The sequence below is a fragment of the Pseudonaja textilis genome, chromosome 6, assembly GCF_049901715.1.
Source record: "Pseudonaja textilis isolate UNSWEBS1 chromosome 6, rPseTex1.2, whole genome shotgun sequence".
Classification (NCBI taxonomy): domain Eukaryota; kingdom Metazoa; phylum Chordata; class Lepidosauria; order Squamata; family Elapidae; genus Pseudonaja; species Pseudonaja textilis.
Window position 1 is genome coordinate 43,065,524 of NC_141995.1, and position 25,907 is coordinate 43,091,430.

At 36.0% G+C, this 25,907-nt stretch overlaps 1 protein-coding gene across 5 annotated transcripts in view; it reads right to left on the reverse strand.

Annotated features, from left to right (window-relative positions):
- The window catches only part of GALNTL6 (polypeptide N-acetylgalactosaminyltransferase like 6), a 472,288-nt gene that overhangs the window by 17,400 nt on the left and 428,981 nt on the right, over positions 1-25,907 (reverse strand). For 4 of the 5 annotated variants that reach the window (XM_087936414.1, XM_026699693.2, XM_087936413.1 and 1 more), the window contains exons 9-11: positions 21,041-21,148; positions 16,997-17,218; positions 7,938-8,054 (exon numbers count right to left, since the gene is read on the reverse strand). In XM_087936414.1, coding sequence (XP_087792540.1) covers positions 7,938-8,054; positions 16,997-17,218; positions 21,041-21,148 — 447 coding nt within the window. The remainder of the gene's footprint in view (positions 1-7,937; positions 8,055-16,996; positions 17,219-21,040; positions 21,149-25,907) is intronic. The other variant, XM_087936415.1, reaches the window with a different exon arrangement.

A 25,907-nucleotide genomic window follows, 5' to 3' on the forward strand; every position in this document is an offset into this window, starting at 1 on the left:
TATAGTGCTTTATAGCTCTCTCTAAGTGATTTACAGAGTCAGCATATTGCCCCCAACAATCTGGGTCCTCATTTTACTGACCTTGGAAGGCTGAAAAGCTGAGTCAACCTTGAGCTGGTGAGACTTGAACTGCTGGCAGTCAGCAGAATTAGCCTGCAATACTGCATTCTAATCAATGTACCACCACAGCTCTTGATATTGGATTGCAATATCTACCTGGGTCAAGTGTGGATTCAGAAGTCCTGATTTAGTGCCTGAAAGCTGTCATTGCATGGATGGAAAAACAGACTTGAATTAACTCAAACAAGATGGAATGCATTTAAATCAGAAACTTACTGCTTCCAGAATAAAGCCACTTTGATTATCAATTGTGCTGTTTTCCTTGAGGGAAGATAGACTGCAACTTGAGTTCTGTGCTTACAGTTCTTGCTGTAAGAATAGGAGGTCAAGTGCATCTGTCTAGTTTTAGTTCGTTACACCAATTGCACCACTGCCTGGAATTGAATGCACTAAGGATAATCACTTATGCCCTTATTATCATACAACTGGATTACTGCTATTAGCTCTACATAAGGCTCCCTTGAAAGTCATCTGGAAAATTCAGTTGATTAAAAAATATAATGGTCTATGTACATACTAAGGAGAGCTAGTACTGCCATGTAATACACATGCCCTGGTTGCTATTGTGCTTCCAGTGTAATTCAGGTTGTTAATAAATATCTATAAAGCTCTACATAGTTAAGGACTTGGCTGCCTGTCTTTAAGAGACTGCCTTTCCCAGTAAAGATTCTTCCCACCCAGCTCAGACAAAGGGCATCTGCGTGTGGGCCCCAATCTTATGGAACAAGTAGGAGGCAAGGTGGCTGCTCTCCTTGTGGGGTTAATCATGAGAAATTGGCTCTTTTGGAAAACCTTTCAAAACAGATGGTGTAGCATTGTTAAAACCAGAATAATTTTACCGTTTTGTGTTGGTATTATTATATAATTAAGCTATTTATTTTGCTTTATTTCTGTATACTGCCAAGAGCTCTTTGGATTCACGTAGTTAATACATCTTATAAATAAAGTTATATCTTTAATCTAGATCTCTCTGACCTTTTGAACCATGACAAACTTGTTATATTTATTATGCATTAGTTTAAATCAAGAATAATAAATCAACATTGTTTTTCGCTGCCTTTGGAACAACATTATATTGCATATAGCTTTGCTGAAAAATAAAATCCATATATTTGAATAATCATTTATTCTTCAAATGATTTTATTCACCTCATCATTCTTTCTCAATTTACTATAACTTTTGATAAGCTCTCTATCTTAATGCTTTCGGACTCTCAAAATCTCTAAAAAAAATTTAGGATTATTATTTTTCTTTCCTGCCTTGGTTCAACTTGGAAGTCTATTTGTCTAGCACTGCTCTCTGCTGATATGTTGGGGAACTACAGATTTTGAATTAAAAATATAGGCCTGCTAGAAAAAAAAGAGTTACTGGTATGGGGATATCTATTTTTAGGATCAATTTTTTAAAAAGTTTTATTACAGTCATAGACCAGAGACCAGAACAAATAAAAACACTCAGTAAATATACAATTAAAAATTCTGGAATAAAATAAATAACAGAAAATCTATGATAAAATCCAGTCTGTCAATTATACCTGATCTACTATACTAAAATTACAATCCATAAACTATGAGGCCCATAGTCAGTTTAATACTAAAAGGAATAAAGAACAAGCAGTGCAAAGGGTTTACCACATTTGTTGTATAAAATAGCTAAGATGGATTAGACACCTGTTTCCGATGAATCCCCATTAAGTCAATGATTTCTTGAGCTTAAATCTATATATTGAATAAATCAAAATCAATGTGCAGGAAAAGTAAAGAAAAAAAAAAAAGGTGAGAAATTGAGCTAATATTTACCACGTTCCTAATCTATCCCCCAATCAGCAGCCTCTGACACCTATTGACTGAAAGGTTGATTGACTGGTTCAATCAATCAATTAGAATAGAGCTGGAAGGGACCTTGGAGGTTTTCTAGTCCAGCCCCCTGATGAAGCAAAAAAAACCCATACCATTTTAAACATATCCGGTCTCTTCTTAAAGATCTCCAGGGATGAAGCATCCACAACCCCTGAAGGCAACTTCTGTTCCACTGGTTAATTGTTCTCCCTGTTAGAAAGTTTTTCCTTAATTCCAGGTTGCTTCTCTCCTTGATTAGTTTTCATCCTTTGTTTCTGATCCCGCCTTCAGGTGCTTTGGATAATAGATTGGCCCCATCTTCTTTGTGTCAGTCTGTAAATACTGGAAAACTGCTATCATGGCACTCCTAGTCCTTCTTTTCTCTAGACTAGCCATACCCAATTCCTGCAACCATTCTTCGTAAGTTTTAATCTTTGAGCTCTTAATTATCTTGCTCTTCTCTGAACTTTTTCCAAACTCTCAAAATGAAAATCATCAAATGAACTTTCATGGTTCAACATCAACTGGATCTTCCCAGTTCTATTCAACACCCTAATTAGAGCATACTGGAGTAGCTTAAATAGCATGAATCTTTCCTTGCAGAATTAAAAACGTGTGCATAATTCTGATATTTTAATGGGTCTTGTTAACCAAAACATTTTACACTAATGTTGCCAAAAGCCATTTCTTTAGAAGAAATTTAAAGTGTTTTACATAATCACCCAGTAACTTTTGTGGTATATTAAATTGGGTTGTCATTACACCGGCAAACAGAATGGTTGTCTAATTCTATAAAATGGTATAAATCAGTAGTGGAGATACAGTCTTGTAAACAGTTATCAAATGCAAGCTGCATTAGTGTTGCAATAATACAATTCCATAGAAAAATTATAGTAATGTAAAATATTTCTGTGATGGAGATGGGTGGTTTCTAAATGTGATAAATAAAAAGAAAAAATACCTGTAATTTTCAGGATTTAATATTTCATGAAACAAAAAAGGAATATTTTGTCTAATGTTTACCAAATGTTTGTCTATAATTAAAAAGACCCAAACCTTTTCTTTCAGTTTTATTTTTATCTCTTTTCGTTAATGTCTCCTTCAGATAACTTAATATGGTACATACATTTTATGATATTAATTCACAAATGGCACTTTAGCTATTCGATAACTTGATACATTTCATTCCTCTACCATTTTCATAACAAAGCACAGCTCTTCAATATATAATTTATGGATAGGATGTACATGTTTAGCTAGGGGTAATCTTTACATCCCTTCACAAAGAAGTCTTATTAACACTTTTTGGAATACCTCATGACACTGCCTTTGTTTCTTCTCAAGCTCACTACAGAGGTAGTTTAAATTTGTCTTTAGCTGGTCTAATTTTAAAGTAGTATTTTCCAGTTGAATCTACCCACAGAATGCCAGACATCCTATGAACATAGATTTTAGCTCTCTTTTGGAAGAAAGTTACTACTGTTTTTAAACATATGGTTAATGGGCTTTTAAATGAGGTATACAATGAATTTAGAAAGGACTGGTATTTCAGCAGATTTAAACTGGGAAAGAGAGTCAGATTCTGCCTGCTGTTTACTGGTGATTCCATCCCAAATCAGTGCATTACAAGCTTTTTTTTTTTTTTTGCTACTCCTGCAAAACTCCCAAATTTTTTTTATGTGGGTATATTTTTTATTGATTTTATTACTTATTTCATTTATTTATTCTAACATTGTTTTACAAAGCCAATATCTGTTTGTGGGTATTGCCGGCTGTGGCAATCAACTGCTCAGCACTGCCATTTTTCCACATCATTGATATGGAAATTGGGTTGAAACTGATAGGAGTTTTGTTTATTTATCTTGTAAACCTAAATAAGAGATCAGAAAGTATCATAGGGATGTGGAATATATTGGGTGATTCTGGCTACGTTCATTTGTTAGTCCCTTGCAGCACTTACTGACAGTTCCCTTCAACTTCACTCTATGCTTGACTGATGGGTCAACTGGGGTACTGACTGAAATGAAATCAAGTTCTCCCAAGGCTCACCTCAACCCTTCTCCTGCACTTAATATCTACATATTGGGCTACTTTCTAGATATGGGTTCTCTTCCAAAGACCATTAGGTATGCAGTTAAACAAAGAGGCCCAGTACTATTTCTGAAGAATGTTAAACCAATGCTCAGAAATAGTCTGACTGGCAATTTAGCAAGGCAGAATAATCTGTCTCTTAGGCAATTTGAAAGACAGTTAAAGTCTCCATCTCAAGCAACCACTCTCACTTATCTGTCTGCCTCAATAGGTACATTAAAAGCAGCAATTAATAACTGTTTTCCTTTTTGGCATGCGATTCTGGATGAAATGGGAAATAATCCAGGGAAGTCCACTAATTACTGGCCTTAAGTTGTCCCACATTAAAATTGCAATAACATCACTAAATTATCAGCCTTGTCACTGAGGCTACTGGAAAAGTGCAAATTATAATAACTTACGTTTATATCAGCTCAAGGCCTGAGATAATGTGTTCTGATTTAACAAAGATGCCTTCTTTGATAAAGTGACTAAATTAGTGGATCAGGGAAATGCTTGGACTTCAGTATGGCATTTGACAAAGTAGACCACAGCCTATTTCTTGGTAAGACAGAACAATGTGGGATAGGCAGTGTCACCATCAGATGGATTCATAGTTAGCTGACCAACTGCATTCAGCATGTAGTCCTTAATGGAACTACATCTATAGGGAAGGAAGCCTACACTGGGATACCTCAATGTTCTGTCTTAGGCTCAATACTCTTCAACATCTTCATAAATGATCTAGATCAGGAAATATACAGGGAATTTGTCAAATTTGCAGATGACACTGGGAAGAATTGCCAACACTTTGGAATATAGACTCAAGACTTAGAAAGGCCTTGATGGACTTGAGTATTGGACCCTATCCAACAAGATGCAGTTCAATGGTGAGAAAAGTAAGGTTCTGTAGTTAGGCAGGAGAAATCAAATGCACAGATTTAGAAGAGGCAATATCTGGCTCAATAATAGTAACTATGAAAAGGTTCTAGATTTATTTATTTATTTTATTTATTTATTTTGATTTGTCAATTGCTTACAAGATAATAGGTATAAGTATATACATAGTTATGAATACATGAAATAGGTACATATAATAAAAATAAAAGAAACAATAGGACAGGGATGGTAGGCATGTTGGTGCGCTTATGTATGCCTCCTACAGACCTCTTAGGAAAGGGGTGAGATCAATAGTAGACAGTCTAAGGTTAAAGTTTTGAGGGTTTGGGGAAGAAACCACAGAGTCAGGTAGAGTATTCCAGACATTGACCACTCTGTTGCTGAAGTTGTATTTCCTGCAATCAAGTTTGGTGCGGTTAACCTTGAGTTTGTATCTATTGTGTGTATAGTTTGTATCTATTGTGTATTCATTGACAGATAAGTCATTGCAATGTATGATTTTATACACCATACTTAGATCAGACCGAAGACAGCATAATTTAAGGTTTTCTAGGTCTAGAATTTCAAGTCTGGTGGCATAAGGTATTCTACAATGAGTAGAGGAGTGGAGAACTCTTCTTGTGAAATATTTCTGGACTTTCTCAACTGTGCTAATATCAGATACGTAATGTGGGTTCCAGACTGATGAGCTGTATTTGAGTATTGGTCTAGCAAATGTTTTGTATGCTCTAGTTAGCAGCGTGATATTACCAGAGAAAAAGCTATGTAGGATTAGGTTAACAACTCTTAATGCCTTTTTGGCTATGTAGTTACAGTGGACTCTAGCGCTTAGATAATTAGACATGAGTATTCCAAGGTCCTTTACAGAGCTTGGATCATCAACAAGGTCTTGACTATTCAGCTTATATTTTATTTTCTGATTTTTTTTGCCAATATGTAGGACAGAGCATTTATTTGTTGAGATTTGAAGTTGCCATTTGTTTGACCATTCTGATACATAGTCAAGATCTTTTTGAAGGGTAGCAGTATTGTCTGTGGTATTGAACAGCTTTACAACATCAGCGAAGAGAATGCAGTTGCTCTTAATGTGTTCACACAGGTCATTTATATAGAGTATGAAGAGAGTTGGTCCTAGAACACTGCCTTGAGGGACACCACTATTGACAGGTACAGAATTTGAAAGGACACTCCCAATTTTGACCATTTGTTGTCTGTTTGACAGAAATGCTTCTGTCCAGTTATGCAGTTGTCCAGAGATACCATAAGATTTTAGTTTTAGGAGTAGTTTGTTATATACCACTGAATCAAAGGCTTTACAGAAGTTTATGTAGATTGCGTCTATTGTTTTGCCCTGATCAAGTTGTGTAGTCCATATGTTTTTGCAGTGTAAGAGTTGCAGATTACAGCATAGTTTTTTTTTCTGAAACCAAATTGTTTATTAGAGAGTAGGTCATTTGTCTCTAAGTGAAGATAATGGATTGGTTAATAATTGATTCCATGACTTGGTTCAATAATTGATTCCATGAAGACGCAACATAAAGAGATTGGTCTGTAATTTTCAACTAGGCTGGGGTCTTCCATTTTGAAGATGGGGATGACTGTGGCTTGTGACCATAGGTTAGGCAAGGAGCTGGTCCTGAAAGATTTTTCAAAAATTATGCTTAGAGGTTCTGCTATGACAGTGGATAGCTTTTTTAAGAAGTAGGCACATATTCCATCTGGTTCAATAGATAGAGATGGTTTTAGATTGTGTAGTGCTTTTTCAACATTGTCTTCTGTAAAATCAATATGTATTAGATCATTGTAGTTTTCTGTGGTTTGGATAGAAAATACTGGGCATGATCCATTGCTGTTTACAAATACTGAGCCAAAGAATGTGTTAAGGATGTTGGCTTTAATGGTGGCGTTGTTGCAGTCTTTACCATTAGGTCCTATCAGGGATGGGATGGACCTTGAGTCTTTTAGTTTGTTGTTTACAAAATTGTAGAAAGCAGGGGTGGAATTGGTGCATAGAAGGTTTTCCTCTTGTTTAATGTGATAATTGGTGCATTCAGTCTTTATCTGGTGGCATAAATATTTGTATCGGCTTTTGAAGCTGGCAATGTGACCAGATTAGTTTTTCCGCCAGAGTGATCTCTTTTTGGATTGAAGTTTCCTTATTGTTATGGGTAATCTGTTTTTTTTTGTTTTGTTTTGGGAGTTGTTATTGGTACATATAGTTTGATGACTCTTTTGACTTCAATTAAAAATATGTTGTAATGGTCTTCAACAGTATTGCATCCAGTGAATAGAGATTGCCAATCAAGGGATGAGAGATTGTTGTCTATAAGATCATAGTTGCCTTTTTTGAAGTTATAATTGGGAATTACATCATTGTGATGATTTTTGTGTGGACGTATGTTGAGACAAAAGTCAATCATATTGTGGTCACTGTTGGAAAAGGGTTCTTTAGTTTGTATTCCGTAAATTAAATTCAAACTATTGCAGAACATGAGATTTATTAAGTCTAGTATTTATTAAGTCTAGTATTATTGGTTACTAGTTGTTCCAGTCCCAGATTTGTAACAGCATTGTAGAAGGTTGCATGTATGGGTTCAGTTATACATTTGTTTAGGGTCCAGTTAATACGAGGTAGATTGAAGTCACCAAGAAAGATAAAAGCGTGTGGGCTGGATGTTGCCCATGTTAGTAGTGAATTTAGCTTGTTTACATGTTCGATGTTGTAATCAGGTGCTCTGGAACTAAGGAGAAATTTCCTGACAGTGGGAATGATTAAGCAATGGAACAGCTTGCTTTCCAGAATTGTGCGTGTTTCATTATGAGAGTTTTCAAGAAAATATTGGACAGCCATTTGTCAAGGACTTATAAGGTCTCCTTTTTGGGGCAGAGGCTTAAACTAGAATACCTCCAAAGTTCCACCCAAGCCCTATAATTCCAAAAGCTTCTAGTGTGATCAATGCATTAAAAAAATAAAACAACCCTAAAATATACTTGCTGTCTTAACATACCTGCTCATGTGACCATGTCCGTTCAGAGCCATCCTTCACACATATATCTAGTCTGAGTTCAGTGCCTGTTCCACCATGCTTACTGTCCATACAGAGATTAGCTGCCACATTTCGAATCTGTAAAAATTAACAAACCTATGTTAAGCATCACAACACAGCTTGGAAAATGCTGATTTGTCTGGAAAGAAAGCAAAGAAACTTTTGGTTTTTTTGTCAATTCAGTTCAGTACCATATTGATAAGAAGTTTTACTTTTGGCTAAAAATCAGCTGCATTTTGCTTTTTTATAGCCTATAAGAATGTAAGGTGATTTATGAGAAAGATATCTGTTAATTGAACATGGGGGAGTAAAGGAGGAGTATCTGGAGAATCAAAGTTCATATTGCATGTTTGACTTTACAATAACTATGAAGAACTTTGTTGCAGATTAATTTGTAATTACTTCTTTGTACCAATTTAATGGTATGACAGGATGTACTACCTATTCTTTTAACATTACAGTATCTTGCAGTTACAGTATCTTTAACATTACAGTATCTTGCAGTTGAGTACTGCTATTGGATTTGAGTAAATTTTTATTTTTGTCACTGTAAATGGACAGAAGCTAAATAAAAAAGAAACAGTTTTATCAAAACTGGAAAAAAAATCTTTGTCAAATCAAGGTGACAAGCCATTGTGAGAGGTGAGGAGGAAGTCTGCTCAAGAAAAGTAGTATGTTTTGCCTTACATTTGGGTTGTGTCTGCTTAGTTTTCAATGGTTTTGCACAAGAGATGCACAGTAAAACCTTGGATTTGGTGTATCCCAATCTACATTCATTGCTATTGTATTTATATGAATTGAATCAAAATGTCAAAATTTCTTAGGATAAATTTTGGCACTTGAGCTCAATTGATTATAAATTGTATTGATATCAACTGTATGCTGCTCAGGAACTGGATATTACAGAGAAATATTGAGGTTTAAACAGCTCTTTCATACTAGTGTAAGGGTCTTCAAACTTGGCAAGTTTAAGACTTGTGGACTTCAACTCCCAGAATTCCTGAGCTATCATGACTGCAGGAGGAATTCTGGGAGTTGAAGTCCACAAGTCTTAAAGCTGTCAAGTTTGAAGACCCCTGTACTAGTGTATTAATATTCTGGACTAATGTTTCCGTTGGCCAATTTCTCAAAAGCAATTGGTTTGGTGATCAGTGAAAATCTTCACTATTGCTGATCTTGTAATTAAGTGCACTCTTTAACTGACCTGATAATTAGGGGAGTAAATAAAGTTGCTGTGCCTTGTTTATCCAAATTTAAAATTCATTTGGTGTGCAATTTTGAGCCAATTTTCCTCATCTGCATTTAAAACACCCATGAAATAATATTGTCTCAATAGAAGGGAATATTTGTTGATCAGTACGCTAATCAAGAAACTAAAGAGAAAGCTACCTCTCCACCAGAACCGGCAGGGTAAGCTACTGCATGTAAAAACATAACAAAGCCCACACTTGTACTGATAAGGGTACCCAGTTGGATAATGAAATGTTTATTTATTTATTGATTTGATTTGATTTGCCAGTTGCTTACAAGATAATAGTATAAGTATAAACATAGTTATAAATACACGGATACATATAAGAAAAATAAAAGAAACAATAGGACAGGGATGGTAGGCACGTTGGAGAAGTCCACGATTTTGTCTTAGTGTAATCCTTTGATAGCTAAAATATGAGAGCCAGGGGGAATGACCTTTCTCATAAGCTTCACAGAACAGCATTTAAAATGGAAATATCTCCTTTGGTATGCACTACTGCTAAACAAAACAGACAACTGTGAACCTAGATCAGGCCCCCAAGGAGCTATTACTGGAACAGAGCAAAACCTAGCTAAAGTATCCTACCTAAAATGATATATATTTTCTAAGAGATTAAAGCATTTTTATTTCTGATCTTGTGATAACAGTCACCACATAACAGAGTAGAAATGGCCTCTGATTGTTGTCATGTACATTTGCCTTAGCAAACCTTATATAGTGATACCTTGATACTCAATTGCTTTGAAACGCATCAAATTTGGTACTCAGTGGATTTTGGTATGCATTTTTTTTTTGTTTTTCATTGTTTGTTTGGTATTCAATGCACCAGCTAAAACCTGACAGTATAGGCTGCCTTGTGACTCACTATACTCTTCCTTGTGGAAATATTTGTTTGGTACTCATAATTTTTGATAATCATTGCAGCTCTTGGAACCAATTGATTATAAGTACCGTGGTACTACTGTACAAGTTTTCTTTTTTTTTAAAAGGAATGATTTAAGTGATTTAGTAATAGTAGTGACTTTTGATACTGATATTACAGTGCATGTGTTTTTTTTAATGTTTATAAAGTTATCTCTTTTCTTGGATATTCTTTATTCTTTTTTTTGGCTTATATTAATGTTAGATGCCTAGATGTCTTTTAAGTAGGCAGCCATGTAAATTGAAATAGCAAACTAAAGAGACTGCGTGCTTTCAGCTGAGCTGTGTAATGTTACCAGAACTGTTTTTATAGGAGAAATTGTTCGAAAATATCCATATATGGAGTACTAATGTCAAGAAAGCAATATTTATTTTATAATTTAATGTTTAGAAATTTCTGTAATTGTTTTGCTGAAAACAAGTTATAACATCAGGCTCTGGAAATTCAATTTCTCAGCTTTCCAGATCAGCTCTAAAGATTACACAAAAACATCATCTTTCAGCAACATGCATAGAAAATGCACTGTCCCATGACACACTTTTTTTTACCAGAAAAGCAGATAATGGATTATAGTCCATACAATACAATACTTCTGAGTGAAAAACTATGCATTCATAGCCTGTGTCAGCCAGCATTAAAAATGTGTGTATGTACCATATGTACATCCATCCACAAATTAAAAAAATGCATGCTAGATAAAGCAAAAAAGAAAGGACAGAAGGTAGGATAGGAGAAATCTATTTTCTGAAGAAAGTTTCAAGAAATTACACACATTAATTTTGTGAGAAAAAATATTATTGATTCTCCATAACTTTAAAATCTGTGAGGCATTTGCAATCTTAATATGTTTCAGTAACAAAGGAGAACAAGCAACTTAGAATTCTGCCTTGGCAGAAAAGCAAGGAACAAGACATCCACAGTATTCCACTAATTCCAGGATTAACTCATTTCCTTTTTTCCTTTTGGATTAATTTCTTGCTGGTTCACTATGTAACCTTGTTAATGCAGTTCAGAAAACCCCAGGTAACCTTTGGCTAGATAGACAGTTAAGTCTGCTGCTTCAAGCCTGGAAATAAATTCTTCAACTGTTGCAGGTATTCTTCCAAGCAGAGTTGTAAATAATAATATTCTCCAGATATGCGTCATAGTACCTTCCCTACAGGCAGTCTATTACAACCAAAAGGCATATTTGAAATGAGAATAGCCTCTGAATTGTGATAAAAGTTGTTTTCTCTGGAGGTTGCCTGGAGACAAATTTGTGTATAGACCTTTCTAAGTCTGGCTTAAGTATTTTACTTTCTCAGTTGAACTAGTTGGTCATCTACTATAGGCAGAGGGTAATTATAAACTTGATTTCTTACTTGTGCTAAATTAAGTCTATATAAAATATGATTTAGGTTGAGGCTTTTGTCTTAATTATCTGTAGAACATCCTGTGTGTCACATCTGCCATCTTTGGCTTGGTGTCTTGCTAGTATCTTGCCACCAAAGGCTAGAAGAGAGGGAGGGAGGAGAGGAGGAACAAATGGGCAACAAACCTGTATGGGTACATGATAGGAAACAGAGAACAGAGAAGCTCAGAACCAGTTTGCACCAGCACTCAAGGCCATGAACCAGGAGAAAGAATGTGGATTATCGCAAACATCTCAGTGTTCTCAAAACACCTAGGCTGATATAGGTGAAGACAGACTGGTCATGAGAGGAGGGAAGTGTGAATTTTGAAGTCTTCTACTCCAGGGCTATCAAACTCCCAGCCCATGGGCCGGATGTGTCACATGGGCTGGATGCGTCACACGCTGGCCACACCCATGCCCAGTTTAGCAAAAGGCAAAAAAGTCTCAACATGTCATATGATGCCGCATGGCAACATGAGTTATATATCACACTAGTAAAGATAAGGTCCAGCTTCTGTTGTTGAACAGAAGGAGGAATTATGATTTAAAGCCTTAGTACGATAGGAGGTATTGATGGAATCAAAGATATTGCAGGCAAGATGCAGCGATATACATATAGATGTTTAGAGCTAGAGCAAGTCCTGAAATTAGCACAGAATACCAAGAGAAAAGGGATCAGCTCCCATACAAATTAAAAGTAACCAATTAGCTGGGCAATATATATGTTCTTTGGTCTGAAGACTGTGCAACATAATAATAAAAACTTTTGATGTTGTAAAGTGAATGTGATATTTGTGTTATAATTTTAATTGTTTTGAGATCTTTACCAAAGGGAGAGGAACATCCACCTCGCTGAAGCTTAGCACTGGCTCCCCAGAGGGTTGTGTGCTCAGTCCCTACCTGTACTCACTGTACACACATGATTGTGTATCATCTGACCCATCCACTGTGATCATTAAGTTTGCAGATGATACTACTGTATTGGATCTCATTACAGGTGGAGACGAAACAGCGTACGGGGGGGGGAGGGAGTTAAAAAATTATCCTCATGGGGCCTGGAAAACAATCTGCACCTAAACATCAGCAAGACAAAGGAGATGGTATTAGACTTCCAGAAGAAGAGAGAGGAACCTGCCCCACTTTACATTAACGGGGGCTGTGTGGAGAGAGATTCCTTCTTTAAATTCCTGGGAGTCTACCTCAGAAAAGATGGAAAATCAATACAATCCAGGTGGCCAGAAAGGCCCAACAGAGACTCCATTTCCTTAGGGTCTTGTGAAAAAATTAAGTGACTGATGACCTCCTTCTACCAGTCCACAACAGAAAGCGTCCTCACATATTTCATTATGGTGTGGCATGCTGGCTTGACAGCCGCAGATAGAAAGACATTACAGAGGGTGGTGAGCACAGCACAAAACATCATGGGCTGTTCCCTGATACCACTAGATGACATCACTAGGGCTCGCTGCCTTAGAAGAGTGAGGAAAATTCTCAGGGATGACTCACATCCCGGTCAGTACTTCTTCACTCTTCTACCATCGGGTAGGAGATATAGAAGCATAGCCAGCCGCATCAACAGGCTGAAGAACAGTTTCTACCCATGGGTTGTCAGACTTCTGAACAGAAAATAACTTCATGTCAACAAAGTATGATAGATTTGCGCATTGTGCAACAAGGTCACATAGTATAATCAGATTGGGTTTAGGTTAGAGACTTCTGTCCTCACTATGAGTTTTGTTGGAGGGGGACACACAAAGGGAGGCTTAGCCAATCTCATTGTACACATACTGTACTCTGACAATAAAAGGGTAATAATGGAAGTGATATATGGTAGAATCCCACTGTTATTTTTATTGTTCTGCTTTGCATCTATGAAGTTATTCCTAACATATAGCACTCAGAAATAGATTCACTACTCAAAATGAGATGACAAATGCAGAATTATTGCTTCCCACAATTCGTAAATTATCATTCTATAGGTGCTACCTAAAGTTGCACTTGCTTTTTTGTAGCCATATTTTACTGTTGACTCACTTAGCTTATGATCAGTCATAAAATAATTGACCAGTTGTGACCAGCACTGTTTTATACTAATCGCTTATCTTTCAGCCGAACACACATTCCTGGACTATGATTGGAAATGAGAAAAGAGATGGAAAACATGTACATTAATCAGCACTATCTAAAGTCACAAAATAAATTTAGCAACAGTTATTTGATTGACCCAGGCTCCATTTTCCAAGCAGTAATCAGATTATGGTTTTATCTAAATGATGACTCTGTAAGTTTCATCTGCCTGTTGAAAACTAGGTTTGCACGGCTTAGAAAAATACCAAGTGACACTTCAGCAGCAGAACAAACGCTGGAAGTGGCAAAGAACTAGAGTGCTAAATAAAGCAATCTGCAGAGTTTGGAATATATGGCAGACAAAGTCTGAAAAAGCTGCTCAGTTGAATAAACTGTTCAGATAATGTATTGTCCTTGATTACCACAGTCAGTGCCTTTACATTCTTCTCAGAGTCACTGTCATGCCATCTTACAAGATAAAAGCTTTCAAATCCCACAGATTTACATAATAAATCTCATATTAAAAATGTCATGAGGTGTAAATAGGGTGCCAGTAGGGGGAAAAAAACCAAGGGTGCAAAATTAAAAAGCGGGAAATATATATTGCTCCTTCAATTCATTTGACTTTAAATCAGTGCTATATCTGGCTTAGCCACAAGAATTAGCTTGGAGAAGAAGAAAAATGCAGATTTCAGAAATTAGATTCTCTGTTCCTCAGTTTGTGCAATCATGCAAGTTTAATCTGGAGTCTCTTATTTTTCTTTCTCTGTTCTATTAGTTTTGTTTAGGCCTTTACTATCTCATTTTTACAATATCCCAACTATCCTATACTGTTTTTACTTCTGATATACCCATAGAATCCTTCCTGTTCTTTCCCTTAGTTTGTTGAAATCAGCTTTCTTAAAGTCCAAAATGCTAGTCTGATTTGTTCAGCCACCTGTCCCTGCATTATGGTGAATTCTAGTATGACACGATCACTATGTTCCACAGTTCCTATAACTAACATTCCCTCAATCTTTTCATCTCTATTAATAATAATTAATCCAGTATAATTGACACTCTGTTTCCCTCCTCCACCTTTTAGAAGATAAAGTTGTCACAGATCACCACTACACATCCTTTTCTGTTTGGAGAATTTAGCAGGTTCTTCCTTTTTGTGACAGTTTGAGCTACATTTCTTCCTGTCACTGGAACATTAGATGAAGTCCCTACTTCAGAAGCCTGTGGGATTTCTTGCAGGAGGAGGACATAAAATCAATTGTTCAACTCCAGTGGCAGAGACACTCTTTTGTTTTTTTTTTGTTGTTGTTGTTGTTCCTGTTGGGTTTTGTTTTTTATCCTCTGAGTGATATGTTGCCATTGGTCTTCCTCTAGCTGCCCAAACTTTTTGGGCACCACAGACCGATTCTATGGAGAGAGATTTTTCTATGGATGGGAGGGGTAATGGTTTCAACACACTGCCTGCATCCTGCGCTGGTGCAGATGAGGCTTTGCTTGCTTGGGCAGTCTAGCTGCTGGCACACCGCATCCCAATGCAAGTCCGCAGCCCAGGGTTTGGGGACCCCTGCTCTAAGGCTTCATTTTTCCTTGTAGTTGTTTCTTCCTTGCTGTGTTTAATTTGAATACAGACTTCCGCCTTTCTGAGATATTCCTCATTTTCATGTATGAGACTCAGAGTGGCAGATATAACTTTAGTCCTCCCGCTTTTATCCTCTACCAATCTGATCAGTTTGCACTTGGTGCAGATATAATTTGAGTCCTCCATGGGCTGCAATACAAACATAGCACACATCTTGCAGGTCATTACAGGGTCAACCTCTTCCTCCATGACTTTGTTACTGTTTAGAATTTGTGCCACTGGTTGCATTTACATAGCACCAGAAGTTGCTCGAACAAGGATTTGCTCATCATGAGCTTCATGATATCCCAGTTCTCCAGCTAACAGTGAGAAACTACTTGTTTGTGTTGATTCTCAGTGACCACATAGATTATTTTCCAGAAACATATACACGTATATGTGTGCATGCTTCCATGTACTCAACCACACACTTAAAATAAAATGTTTAAGGCCCCTGCAAAGATTTGGTTTATGTGGCTGAACTTCTTTTCACTGATATTGTTCTCTCCCTGACACACTGGAATACATTTTTTTCTCTAACATATCCTGATCTTGGGAAGTAGAAATTATTGAAAGTGATTTCAGCACAAATTTAGCTTCATTCCACACAGTGAATAGCTCTATATGAAGATTTGTACTATCCTACATCTCAGAAGCAGCTATCAGGATCCTTGAAGAATGAATGAACATGTCTATTCATATGGGGAAAACCCCCCCAGCTTTTTCATGCACCTCTCCAAGGAGGGGGTAGATTGAGGAGCAATTGAAAGAAAGCTGTCTGCACAATAATTACCATTCTGCAGTATAGCCAAAGAATTCTACAAAATCCTGATAAGGGATAAATGTCACCCTGACCATCTTTTATCTTTCCATTAAATATTATATTCATTGTTCATAAATTAATTCACAATTATGTAATTAAGTATGTAATATTGATAAATATAATTAAAACCTAAGTATATATAAATCTATATATTTTATTTCAAATTAAACATTCTGTTCATTTGGATTGTGATTAAAAAGTATTGGGCTTAATTTTGCCCGTAAGTTTATCTGGGCATGTTTGGGAGAAAGCATGGGAAGAAAAGCTATAGCAACAAACATACCAATAGATCTCCTGTTGACAAGCTAATTGGAACTACCCTAGTTATTGACTGAAACCTAGCAGGAAATTAGTAACAAAACATAGCAGTAAATAGACCAAGAGGATCAAATATTTCAAAACATCACTTGGAATTTGTTCAGGCTGACTCAAGCAATTGTATTTTTGTCTCAATATGAACCAAACAATAACAGGAAACTTATCTATCAAGTTACTATGCACATACAAATAAGTTTACCAAAAAGGAAGACAAATCTGAATTTATGCTTTATCTTCACAAAATTAGACTGACACATCATCATTTCCACTGTACGATATTCTGAAGAAGAGTTGGGTGCAATTTATTTATTTTAAATATGAATATTATGCCTTGTATTTTGTAAATATGTTTTTATTAAAATGTCAAATGGGAAAAAATTAATGATGACAATACGTTTTTGTATATGTACTGATAAATGATGATGGAAAAAATGAAGCAGTTTTACCACTCAACAATTGACTCTTAAGTTCCAGTGGCCTAGTCACTGACCATGAAAGTTAAAGCTGATTTTGTGAAATCTGTACTGTAGTAATAATAGCTTTGTTGAAAATGGATAGCTGTATCTGACTATTTTGACTAAAGATGGGATTAGGCTGAATCCTGGATTTAAATATGTTCCTCACCTCTCCCCAGGAAGCAGGTGGTGGCTCCACTGGTGGAAAATATTTGGGGACATCCCAAGCCACTGCAGCCATGAACCACTTGAAATCCTTGCACTTGAGATGCTTTCGGAGCTCCTTCTGGGCCGAAATATCACCAGTGGAAAGATGCCTGTATTCAGGTCGTCTCTGATAAACATACTCAGCAAACTCATCCATCCAAGTTTCCGCCACACGTTTCAGGTTCTGAACAACAAAAAGCAAGAAGCCTAGTTGATTTTCTGCATTGTTTGCAGGCAGAAACATCTTGATTCCAAGTGATTGTTGTTAGCTTTGATATATACTTAAAGTTATAGAACATCATTCTCTTAACCAGAGATATAGATGGTTATCCATTAGCAAATAGCTTTTAAGCAAAGAGTGACAGCTTCTTAAACAACATCAACAACAGCACTCCTCCCTTTCTTCAATTACTGAAAGGGGTTTAATTAACCAAATAACAGTAAAATCTCAATTAATGGTTTCAATTGAATGCTACTACTAATTCTAATTTCACTTGTTACTTAGTAAAAGAAAAATGTAGTTGGTTTTCTGCATTGTTTGCAGGCAGAAAAAACATTAAACTTTAAATTAATTATTTAGAATTCAAACTGAATCATACCTTTTTCCTGGCATTTAAAAAAATCTTGTGAGTCCAATGTATTTTTTTTTTTTTGCCTTTTCAGAGATTCAATTAATTAAACTCTCACTCCCATCTTTCTTTTCCTGATTTTAGTTTTGACCAACGGGTATGGTGCATTGTGTGGTATCCATAGGGATACATTGGTGGCTTATATTATGCAAATATAAGTTCCATTAAACAAGCTGATATTTGAACATTCTTGTTCCTGCAAACTTGGGCTACAATTAGAGTTTTGAAGTAATTAAAAACATTGATGCAATGAGTATGTACCAAGAGCTTGCCAGATAGATGCATTTATTAAAGAAACTGGTTCAATAGGACCGCCTGGGATGAGTCAAAATAAACAAGTGGCAGAGATTAAGGGAAGAGAGACCAGATGTAAAGGATTTATGTGTTTATTTGTTTATGTACACATGAATGTATTTGAGTCAATTGACTGCCAGAATTAGTCCTTGACAAAAGATTTTGGAATTTTACCATTGCTGCCTTCTTATGGCTAAAGATGACATTAAATTTATGAGATTTCTCAAGGGAGGAGTTTTTCTCTCACGGTGCAAATGCAGATACAGAAGGGGATGAGTGGTGTGTGTGAGAGAGAGAGAAAGTGGAGGATTGTGATTAACCAGAATTTGTTAACTATGGAAAAAGGTGTCATGACAAAGAAGAAACAGAAAAGGAAGTTTAGGAAAAAAATAAAGTGTAGAAAAGAACATAAATAAAACAATAGAAATACTGCCTCAGGAGTAAGCAAAGAATAAAAGAACGGAAACAAAGGTATTCTTGCTTAGCAGAATTCTCCTCGTAGTTCAAAGAGATGGAAAAACTGCACTGAAGAGCACAAGAGATTAGGAGTTTCAAATGGTACAATGAGGAAAGCAGCTAGCAAAATAAAGAGGGAGGAAAATGCCTCTGACTAAGTCCAAAGGACCTGATGAGGAAGGAGAAACAAAGCAACAAGAGAGGCCATTCAATCAGAAGCATGTTGATGTCTCCAGTGGCCGAGAAAGAAATATACAGCCAGGAGAGATGACAGGCTTTTAATAAGTACAGTGCTTTTAAAATTGTCAACTACAGTTAAGGGAAGAGCTTTAAAGGTATTTTTGAAAAATGAAGCAGATAAGTAGTCTCTGTACAATGGGACAGTAGTTTGATCACTGCTTTCAACAACCCAAGCTCTTGTTCTTCAGATTAACAGAGTTGGAAGGGACCTTGTAGGTCATCTAGTTCAACCCCAAGCCCAAGGAGGAGCCCTTATACTATTTCAGACAAATGGCAGCCAATCTTTTCTTGAATGTTTCGAGTAATGAAGCTCCCACAATTTCAGAAGGCAAGCTGTTCCATTGGTTGATTGTTCTCACAGTCAGAAAATTTCTCCTTATTTCCAGATTGAATCTCTCTCCATGTTCAATTTGCAACCATTATTCCTTTTCTGGCATTCGGGTGCTTTGGAAAATAGATTGACCCCACTCCTCTCTCTGGCAGTTTCTCAAATATTGGAACACCGCTATCATGTCTACCCTAGGTCTTGTTTTCAGAGATAAGGCATTGATTTCTGCTAATGTTACTTTTAAGTTTAAACATTCCAAGCACAGAGAGACCTGCAAGTTCTGCGATGTTACTTGATCATGGTGCTGTTTCGGGGAGAGATGAGCAAAGGCGGCCAATGCCAAGAAGGTACTGTAAGAGTACATATTTCCAGTAGGATTATCCAAGGCAACTCAGCTGACCAGCAAAAGCAAGCAAGCATCTTTATTGGGGAGCAGTATCACAGGAAGATGCTGGAGCTGCATGATCACTTTAATTGTTTTTTTTTTTAAATCCACCCCACATTTTTGTTTTGGACAGAATGTTGTGAAGAATATCCACAATTTATTTCAATGTTGAATGAAGGGTGCTTTTTTTTTGCAAATAAAAATTAATGAAAATGATGAAGATGCTACTTCTTGAATGAAGAGGATCTGATTGGACTAGATGACCTACAAGGTCCCTTCCAACTCTGTTAATCTGTAATAACAATCACAAATACACAAATTTCACATTGTGAGGGAGAAGGTGATGATAAACCATTTATGCATTTCATATGTTGATAGATCAAATAAAGTGACTGACAATATAGCATGGTGGTCTGCTCAGCTCAGATGGTACTTAACATTCTATTGAGCAAAAGGTATGGATCTACTAGTGGGTTTATGACAGGTTTCTATGGTGCTGACAAATAAAACATATATAGTTTTTTTTCTGTAAAAACAGTGGGAATCCAGTGAGAACATGGAACGTAAGAATAAACATGAAAATGTCACAGTGAAGATGAAATGTATCATATATAAAATGATCTAAAGCATCAACATGTCCTACCGACAGCTCAGCATCAGTAATACCTGACATGCCAGGAATTCTCTCATTTCCTTAGAGGCCTCAGAGGAAGATGTGGATAAGCCATCATCCACAGGAGATATCACAGACACTCCCTCCCTCTCATTATAATTGCCTCCCTTCCTTCCTCCCTCCCTTCCTTCTCTTCTTTTTCCTTCCCTCTTCATTCTCCTTTCTCTTCCCTTCTTTTTCTTTCTCTTTCACTTTCTCTTTTCCTGTCCCTTCTTGGATGCTCAAATGCAAAAGAGGAAACGTTTCTCCTTTTGTTTTATTTTTAGTCTGGCCTCATGCAACCCACTGCCAGTGAAAATGGAGCTCGAGGTGGGGTGCACACGATCCTCTCAGGCTTCATTTTCGGCCATGATGACCTCCTACATTCCTCTGCCAGTGAAAACGCAGCTCACGGGGGCTGAATGCAGCCCTCCCAAGCTTTGTTTTAAATGGCAGAGGCACTGTAGGCCAACCCTTCCTGTTTCCAGGGTGGTCCCATGGGCAGATCTAAGCACCCCACGGGCCAGATTTGGCCTCCAGGCCTTGAGTTTGACACCACTGTATTAGATTATCCTGATCCATTAAAGGGCATAGCTGATATTCAGATCCCTGTCCTATTGTTTCTTTTATTTTTCTTATATGTACCCATTTCATGTATTCATATTCAGATTAAAGCTGACAACAGGCACTCCTGGTCACAGAACTGCTTCCACTTGCCCAGAAAATAAAAAAGGAAACTGATATAATGGAGATCATCTTCAAACACTAGACAAATAGCAATTACCAGCTTTCCTTCTAGTAAATATGTTTTTTGTGACTGGCCATTCCTATTATGGCAGCTATTCTGTCAGGGCTCATGAATTAATATTTCTAAAATATCCCTTAAAGGTGATTTCTTATTCTTAATTCTTCAAGATAAGATTGAAAGTTGGGAATGTGATATTTATGCTTAATTTAAAATCAAGCAAAAAAGTAATGTAGACTTTTTAAAGTCAAGGAGTTATTAAAGTCCAGGAACTTACCCTTGCTAAACTGGTACCAGATGGGACTTTATAGGGAACATATTTCCTATAGATGTGCCCAACTCTAGAACATGGAACATCAAACATGCCACCTCCACACATCCAGACCTGTGAGAGAAACAGAAGTTCAAATGTGATCACAAGAATTTTAAACAGCCACTGAGAATGCAAGCAGATACAATATTTAAAATCTTTGAGATTTATTCTGATTGTAGTCATTTGTTTCTTTGGAAATAGAAAGAAGTATTATATAGAGCAAAGATTGAACTAGGGTCTATATGTATATGATGATGTCCTTATGAAGCTGAATTTCACTTTTAATAATTTGTTGCATATATCCATGCAGTATTTTTTGGAAACTATTCAGAAATAGTTTGCTAATAGCCTCATTCTGGATTTTTTGAACTTCCCTGTTGATCCTCTACTGCCTGGCTTACCATCTAAATGCTAATCAGGTCTGAATCTTTCTACCTTTTAGGCCCCAAAAAATCAACTGGATGCTATCATCTGATTGAATATCTATCCACCAATCAATTCCAACTTCTTGTGAAAAAAAAAAAAGAAAAAGATCTTGCAATGTTGGAATTGATTGATTGAACTTTTTTTCTTAGTCCCACAAACTTTTGTTTCCCTGCACACGATAGCGAGAAACGTGATCAAGAAATGCGATGGAGCTGGAAATCAGGTAAGCAAACAAAATCTTGGAGGAAGTGAGGCCATGTAGGTGCCAGGTGCTGAAACAGGTCCGTCTCTCTCCGGCAGTTGCCCAGGTCCACCGGAGGGAAGGCAGGCATCATCTGGCACTTAAACACGATGGCATTCCAGCTCTGGCCAGGAAGGGGCAGTCGGCATGGGTGCTGCAGGCATGATGCCCACTCACTTCGGCAACCTCCCCGATCCTCTGGCGCTCTTGCTGGTGCTTTGGTCCTAGGCTGCTGCCTTTTGAGCAGGCCCTGCCCCCGCTGCCTGAGACAGATTTCACCTGATTTCTGAATTTTGGGTAAGAAAAGTGGGCAAGGGGGGCATCCTATAAATGGGGGCAACTTATAGATGGAAAATATAATAATTTATCTTCTTAGGCTTTTTTACACAGAACACTTCTTTTCTTCCCTCCCTACTTTCTTCAAGATGTACCTTGAAACTGAAAAAATATGGTCTATCATTTATACACACAGACAGAAACACAGACATACAGACACACAGACACACACATATACCCACCACATTCAGGGACATTTTCATTCTTTTGCTGAATATACACATGAATATATTCATGGGAAAACCATAACCAACAGACTTTTTACTAAGCAAACAGTAATCAGTTCAGACTTGAATTTACAAATGGCCTAATCACTGTTCTACATTTTCTTTTTAGCACTGATTTATGTCGTCTAACAGCATATTCTCCTCCAATTTCTCAAATCACATTCAGAATGTTGCATATATTTTCATTTTTCCAAAAAATCATTGCTGAAACTTTATCACAACTTACTAGAGCATAATTTGCATTTATTACCAAACTATGGATTCTTATTTTTATATACACATATAGCAAACTAGATGTCACCAAGTCATCCTTTCAAATATCTTAGACCTTTCATTTATAATTAAACCTACCCTTGTTTGTCCCTCCATATATTAATCCATTCCATTCATACTATCTTCATTTATATCTCATTTCTCTTAGATATATGCAGCCAACATATCAACCTATTTTCCTGTTCTTTAATTAATTAATCAATCAATTAGTTAATTAATTAATGCCTTTTATCATTGATATTCCATGTCACAATCTTCTCTATGCCAGGTTCTAACCTGAAAACCTCATATAAATTAACATCAGATGAGGTTTTCACATAACACTTGAATTGTGAATAGAACGTAATGAATATATTGAAGATAAAACATGTGTGTGTGTGTACACACACACACACACACACACATGTATCAGCCCTAGTGAAATCTCTGCCAGTTACAAATTCTGAAATAGTTAATACCGACAAGGTTCTAAGCAAACAACTGATGCAAGACTGGGCTTTTACATAAACAAAAGACAGGTGAAAACATTTCTTCTCACTCAAAAGAGAGTAGCCTCAAGCCTCTTGCTGAAACCAGGAGAGATATTTAAATCTTAATTTTACTGTAAATACTTCTTGCACTTGATAAATAACAGTCACTGGAATTCTTTCATTAATGGCTTCCTTAGCTTTTCTACAATAAATCTTCTTATAAAGCTTTAGCGTCCTTGTGCTGTATATTCTTATAGTTTCTTGCTTAACTATTCAAGAGAAATCCAACACATTCCTTTCGAGCAGAAAGAAGGATAGTGATCACTTTGGTGAATTTTGGTCAGAACTTCACAACATGAGAAGAGCCCAAATTCTGTATTGGCAGATAAAAGAAATATTGTAAAAGAACTTATTTTAAAAAGTTATGAATACAGTATGTGAGTATATGAGTGTATATATGTGTATCTACTCCCCAGCATATCGAGATCTATCTACATTTTTATCTTGTTTGTCTTTTCTTAGCAATGAATAACCAGAAGAAAGTGCAGAAAAACTGGAAATGCTGAAGTAAAAACATTTGGAACATAACCACAAAATATAAAATGGAAAATACAGAATAATATGTGACTTAGCAAGTTTTTATAGATAATTTAAATGCAGTATGAACCAGTTCAAAATACATTTTATAGCTATTCCTGTTTATTACTTTCTAAATGACTGAAAACTGTTTTTTTAAATATCAACTATCCTAATATATTTATGATATTCTCTGAACTATTAAACAATATTAAAATGTAAAAACAAGCACATTTTCTCTTCCCTCACATATATACTCACAATGTAAACAGAATTACACTGTCTGAAGTTTCAGACTCAAACTGCAAAACAGAGATTTGGATAAGCAAGATGTAAAATTCAAAAAAAATTTTTTTATAGCAGTTAAACTCTAGTTAGCATAAACAACAATGGAATTATTTTCTTAATCCCACCATTAAAGTGAATAAAACATTTTCCAAATGAGCTATAGATCTTTTTAAGAATATAAACCAGCTGACTATTAAACACAAGAAGTATAATTTGCTTGAGAAGCATTATATACAATAGTTATGCAAATCTTCAGTACTGATTTTTTTTTATTTTTAGAATACACAGGAGCGGATATAAAGCACTTTATTTCAGATTGTAAAAGTAGCTGCATCTTTTCCAGCCAGTCTTCAGAAGAAGCTTCTTGCTGTCTCCACATGCATAACCACTGGAATATTTTCCAGAAAATGACCAATCAATATTCATTGGATCTTTATTCCACAATATATTGTTCTACGGACCTAAAACATGGGCTTCAGTGAAGGTGAATATCTTGGAAAAAATGAAAATCTTTGCATCTTGAAAGATTTTATGAGATATACTGAAACCAGCATTATAATAGAATAAAGAATGGGTCCCGGGAGATCAGGATGCATCTGTGTAATTTGATTCCCACTGCATGAAATTTTTTTCAATTATTTCATTAAAACAAATATAACTCGATATTTGAAATTCTGCCTGAATAATGCTATCTTAGCCACGTACCTAATTCACCTTTTGATGTTGCAATCACTTTTCAATTCAATTTTCAATTCATTACTCCTACATATTTTGCAAGGTTACAAAATTATGTGGACATTTTTTCATCAATATTTATGAATTATGTGGACATTTTCCCATCAACATTCACTTACATGCAGTATTGTGTACAGAGTGTGTAACTTGAAGGAACTTTGCAACCATGTGTAGTCTGAAAAAAATAGTTAAATATCTTAAGTGTCTTCTTAGAATTAATTCTTTAGTTGTGAATGTTAGAACACTAGGAATTTGGTTGATTTCTTCCCATCTTACCCTTCCCCTAATAATCTTTCTTTTATTATTCAACTAATTTACTATATGATTTTGCAAAACAACAAAAACATACATAAAACTAAAGATTAAGACAAAATCTAATTTTAACTGTCTAATGGGATTCAAAGCAATGAGATGTGTAATGAAAAAAACCCTACAATTGTGTAAGGTTTAGTTTTGCTTTCAGACTCACTCCTCAATTTTCAGACTAAACATAGGTTCCAAACATCGTCCTCCTCATCATCCTCCTGATTCCATCATCTCTTTCTCTATTTTGGTTTCACATGTTTGAGGCTTTGTCCACAATTCTTAAATACTGAACCAGATGTCACTTCATACTGCCTTTTGGCAACTGTAGTTTGGAAGCCAGATCAAAAGTACTGATATGTCTAATAAAATCTGCCTACTGTATATTTAAAAAATAGTTGTTTAATGCTGGATTTTTTTAAAACAACAACAAAAAAACAAAATGAAAAATGGGATAGATTCTTGCATTCCTATTTGGAATTCTTGCTTATTAAACAATGCCCCAAACTAAGCCTTTCCAACTAAGTTAATGGCCTAACTCTCCTTTGAACCAGATGTCCTTAAATTAGGAGCAAAATGTTACTTTATGAGGAAATAAATTTTCAGAAACTAAAAAATCTGTATTACTTCAAAACTTGCTTTTAAATTGTGACTGTTTAAAATTAGTTTCCTTGAAAAAAGTAAGCAGCTGGAGATGAAATCCCCAGAAATATAAAATAACATTAATTCACTACACTAAAAGTTAATATATTATTTTATTTTATATTCTGAAAAAAAATTAATTGTAAAGTAATGACACAATTGTAAAGCACATTTAAAGGCAAAGACGCAATTCTGAAACCTGTTTTAAAAGCTTTTTCTGTTTTAAAAACACAAAACAACCCCAAAACATTGAAAATGGATGTTTGTACTTTAGTACCACTTTGAACATATTTAACATGGTATTTTTGCATACT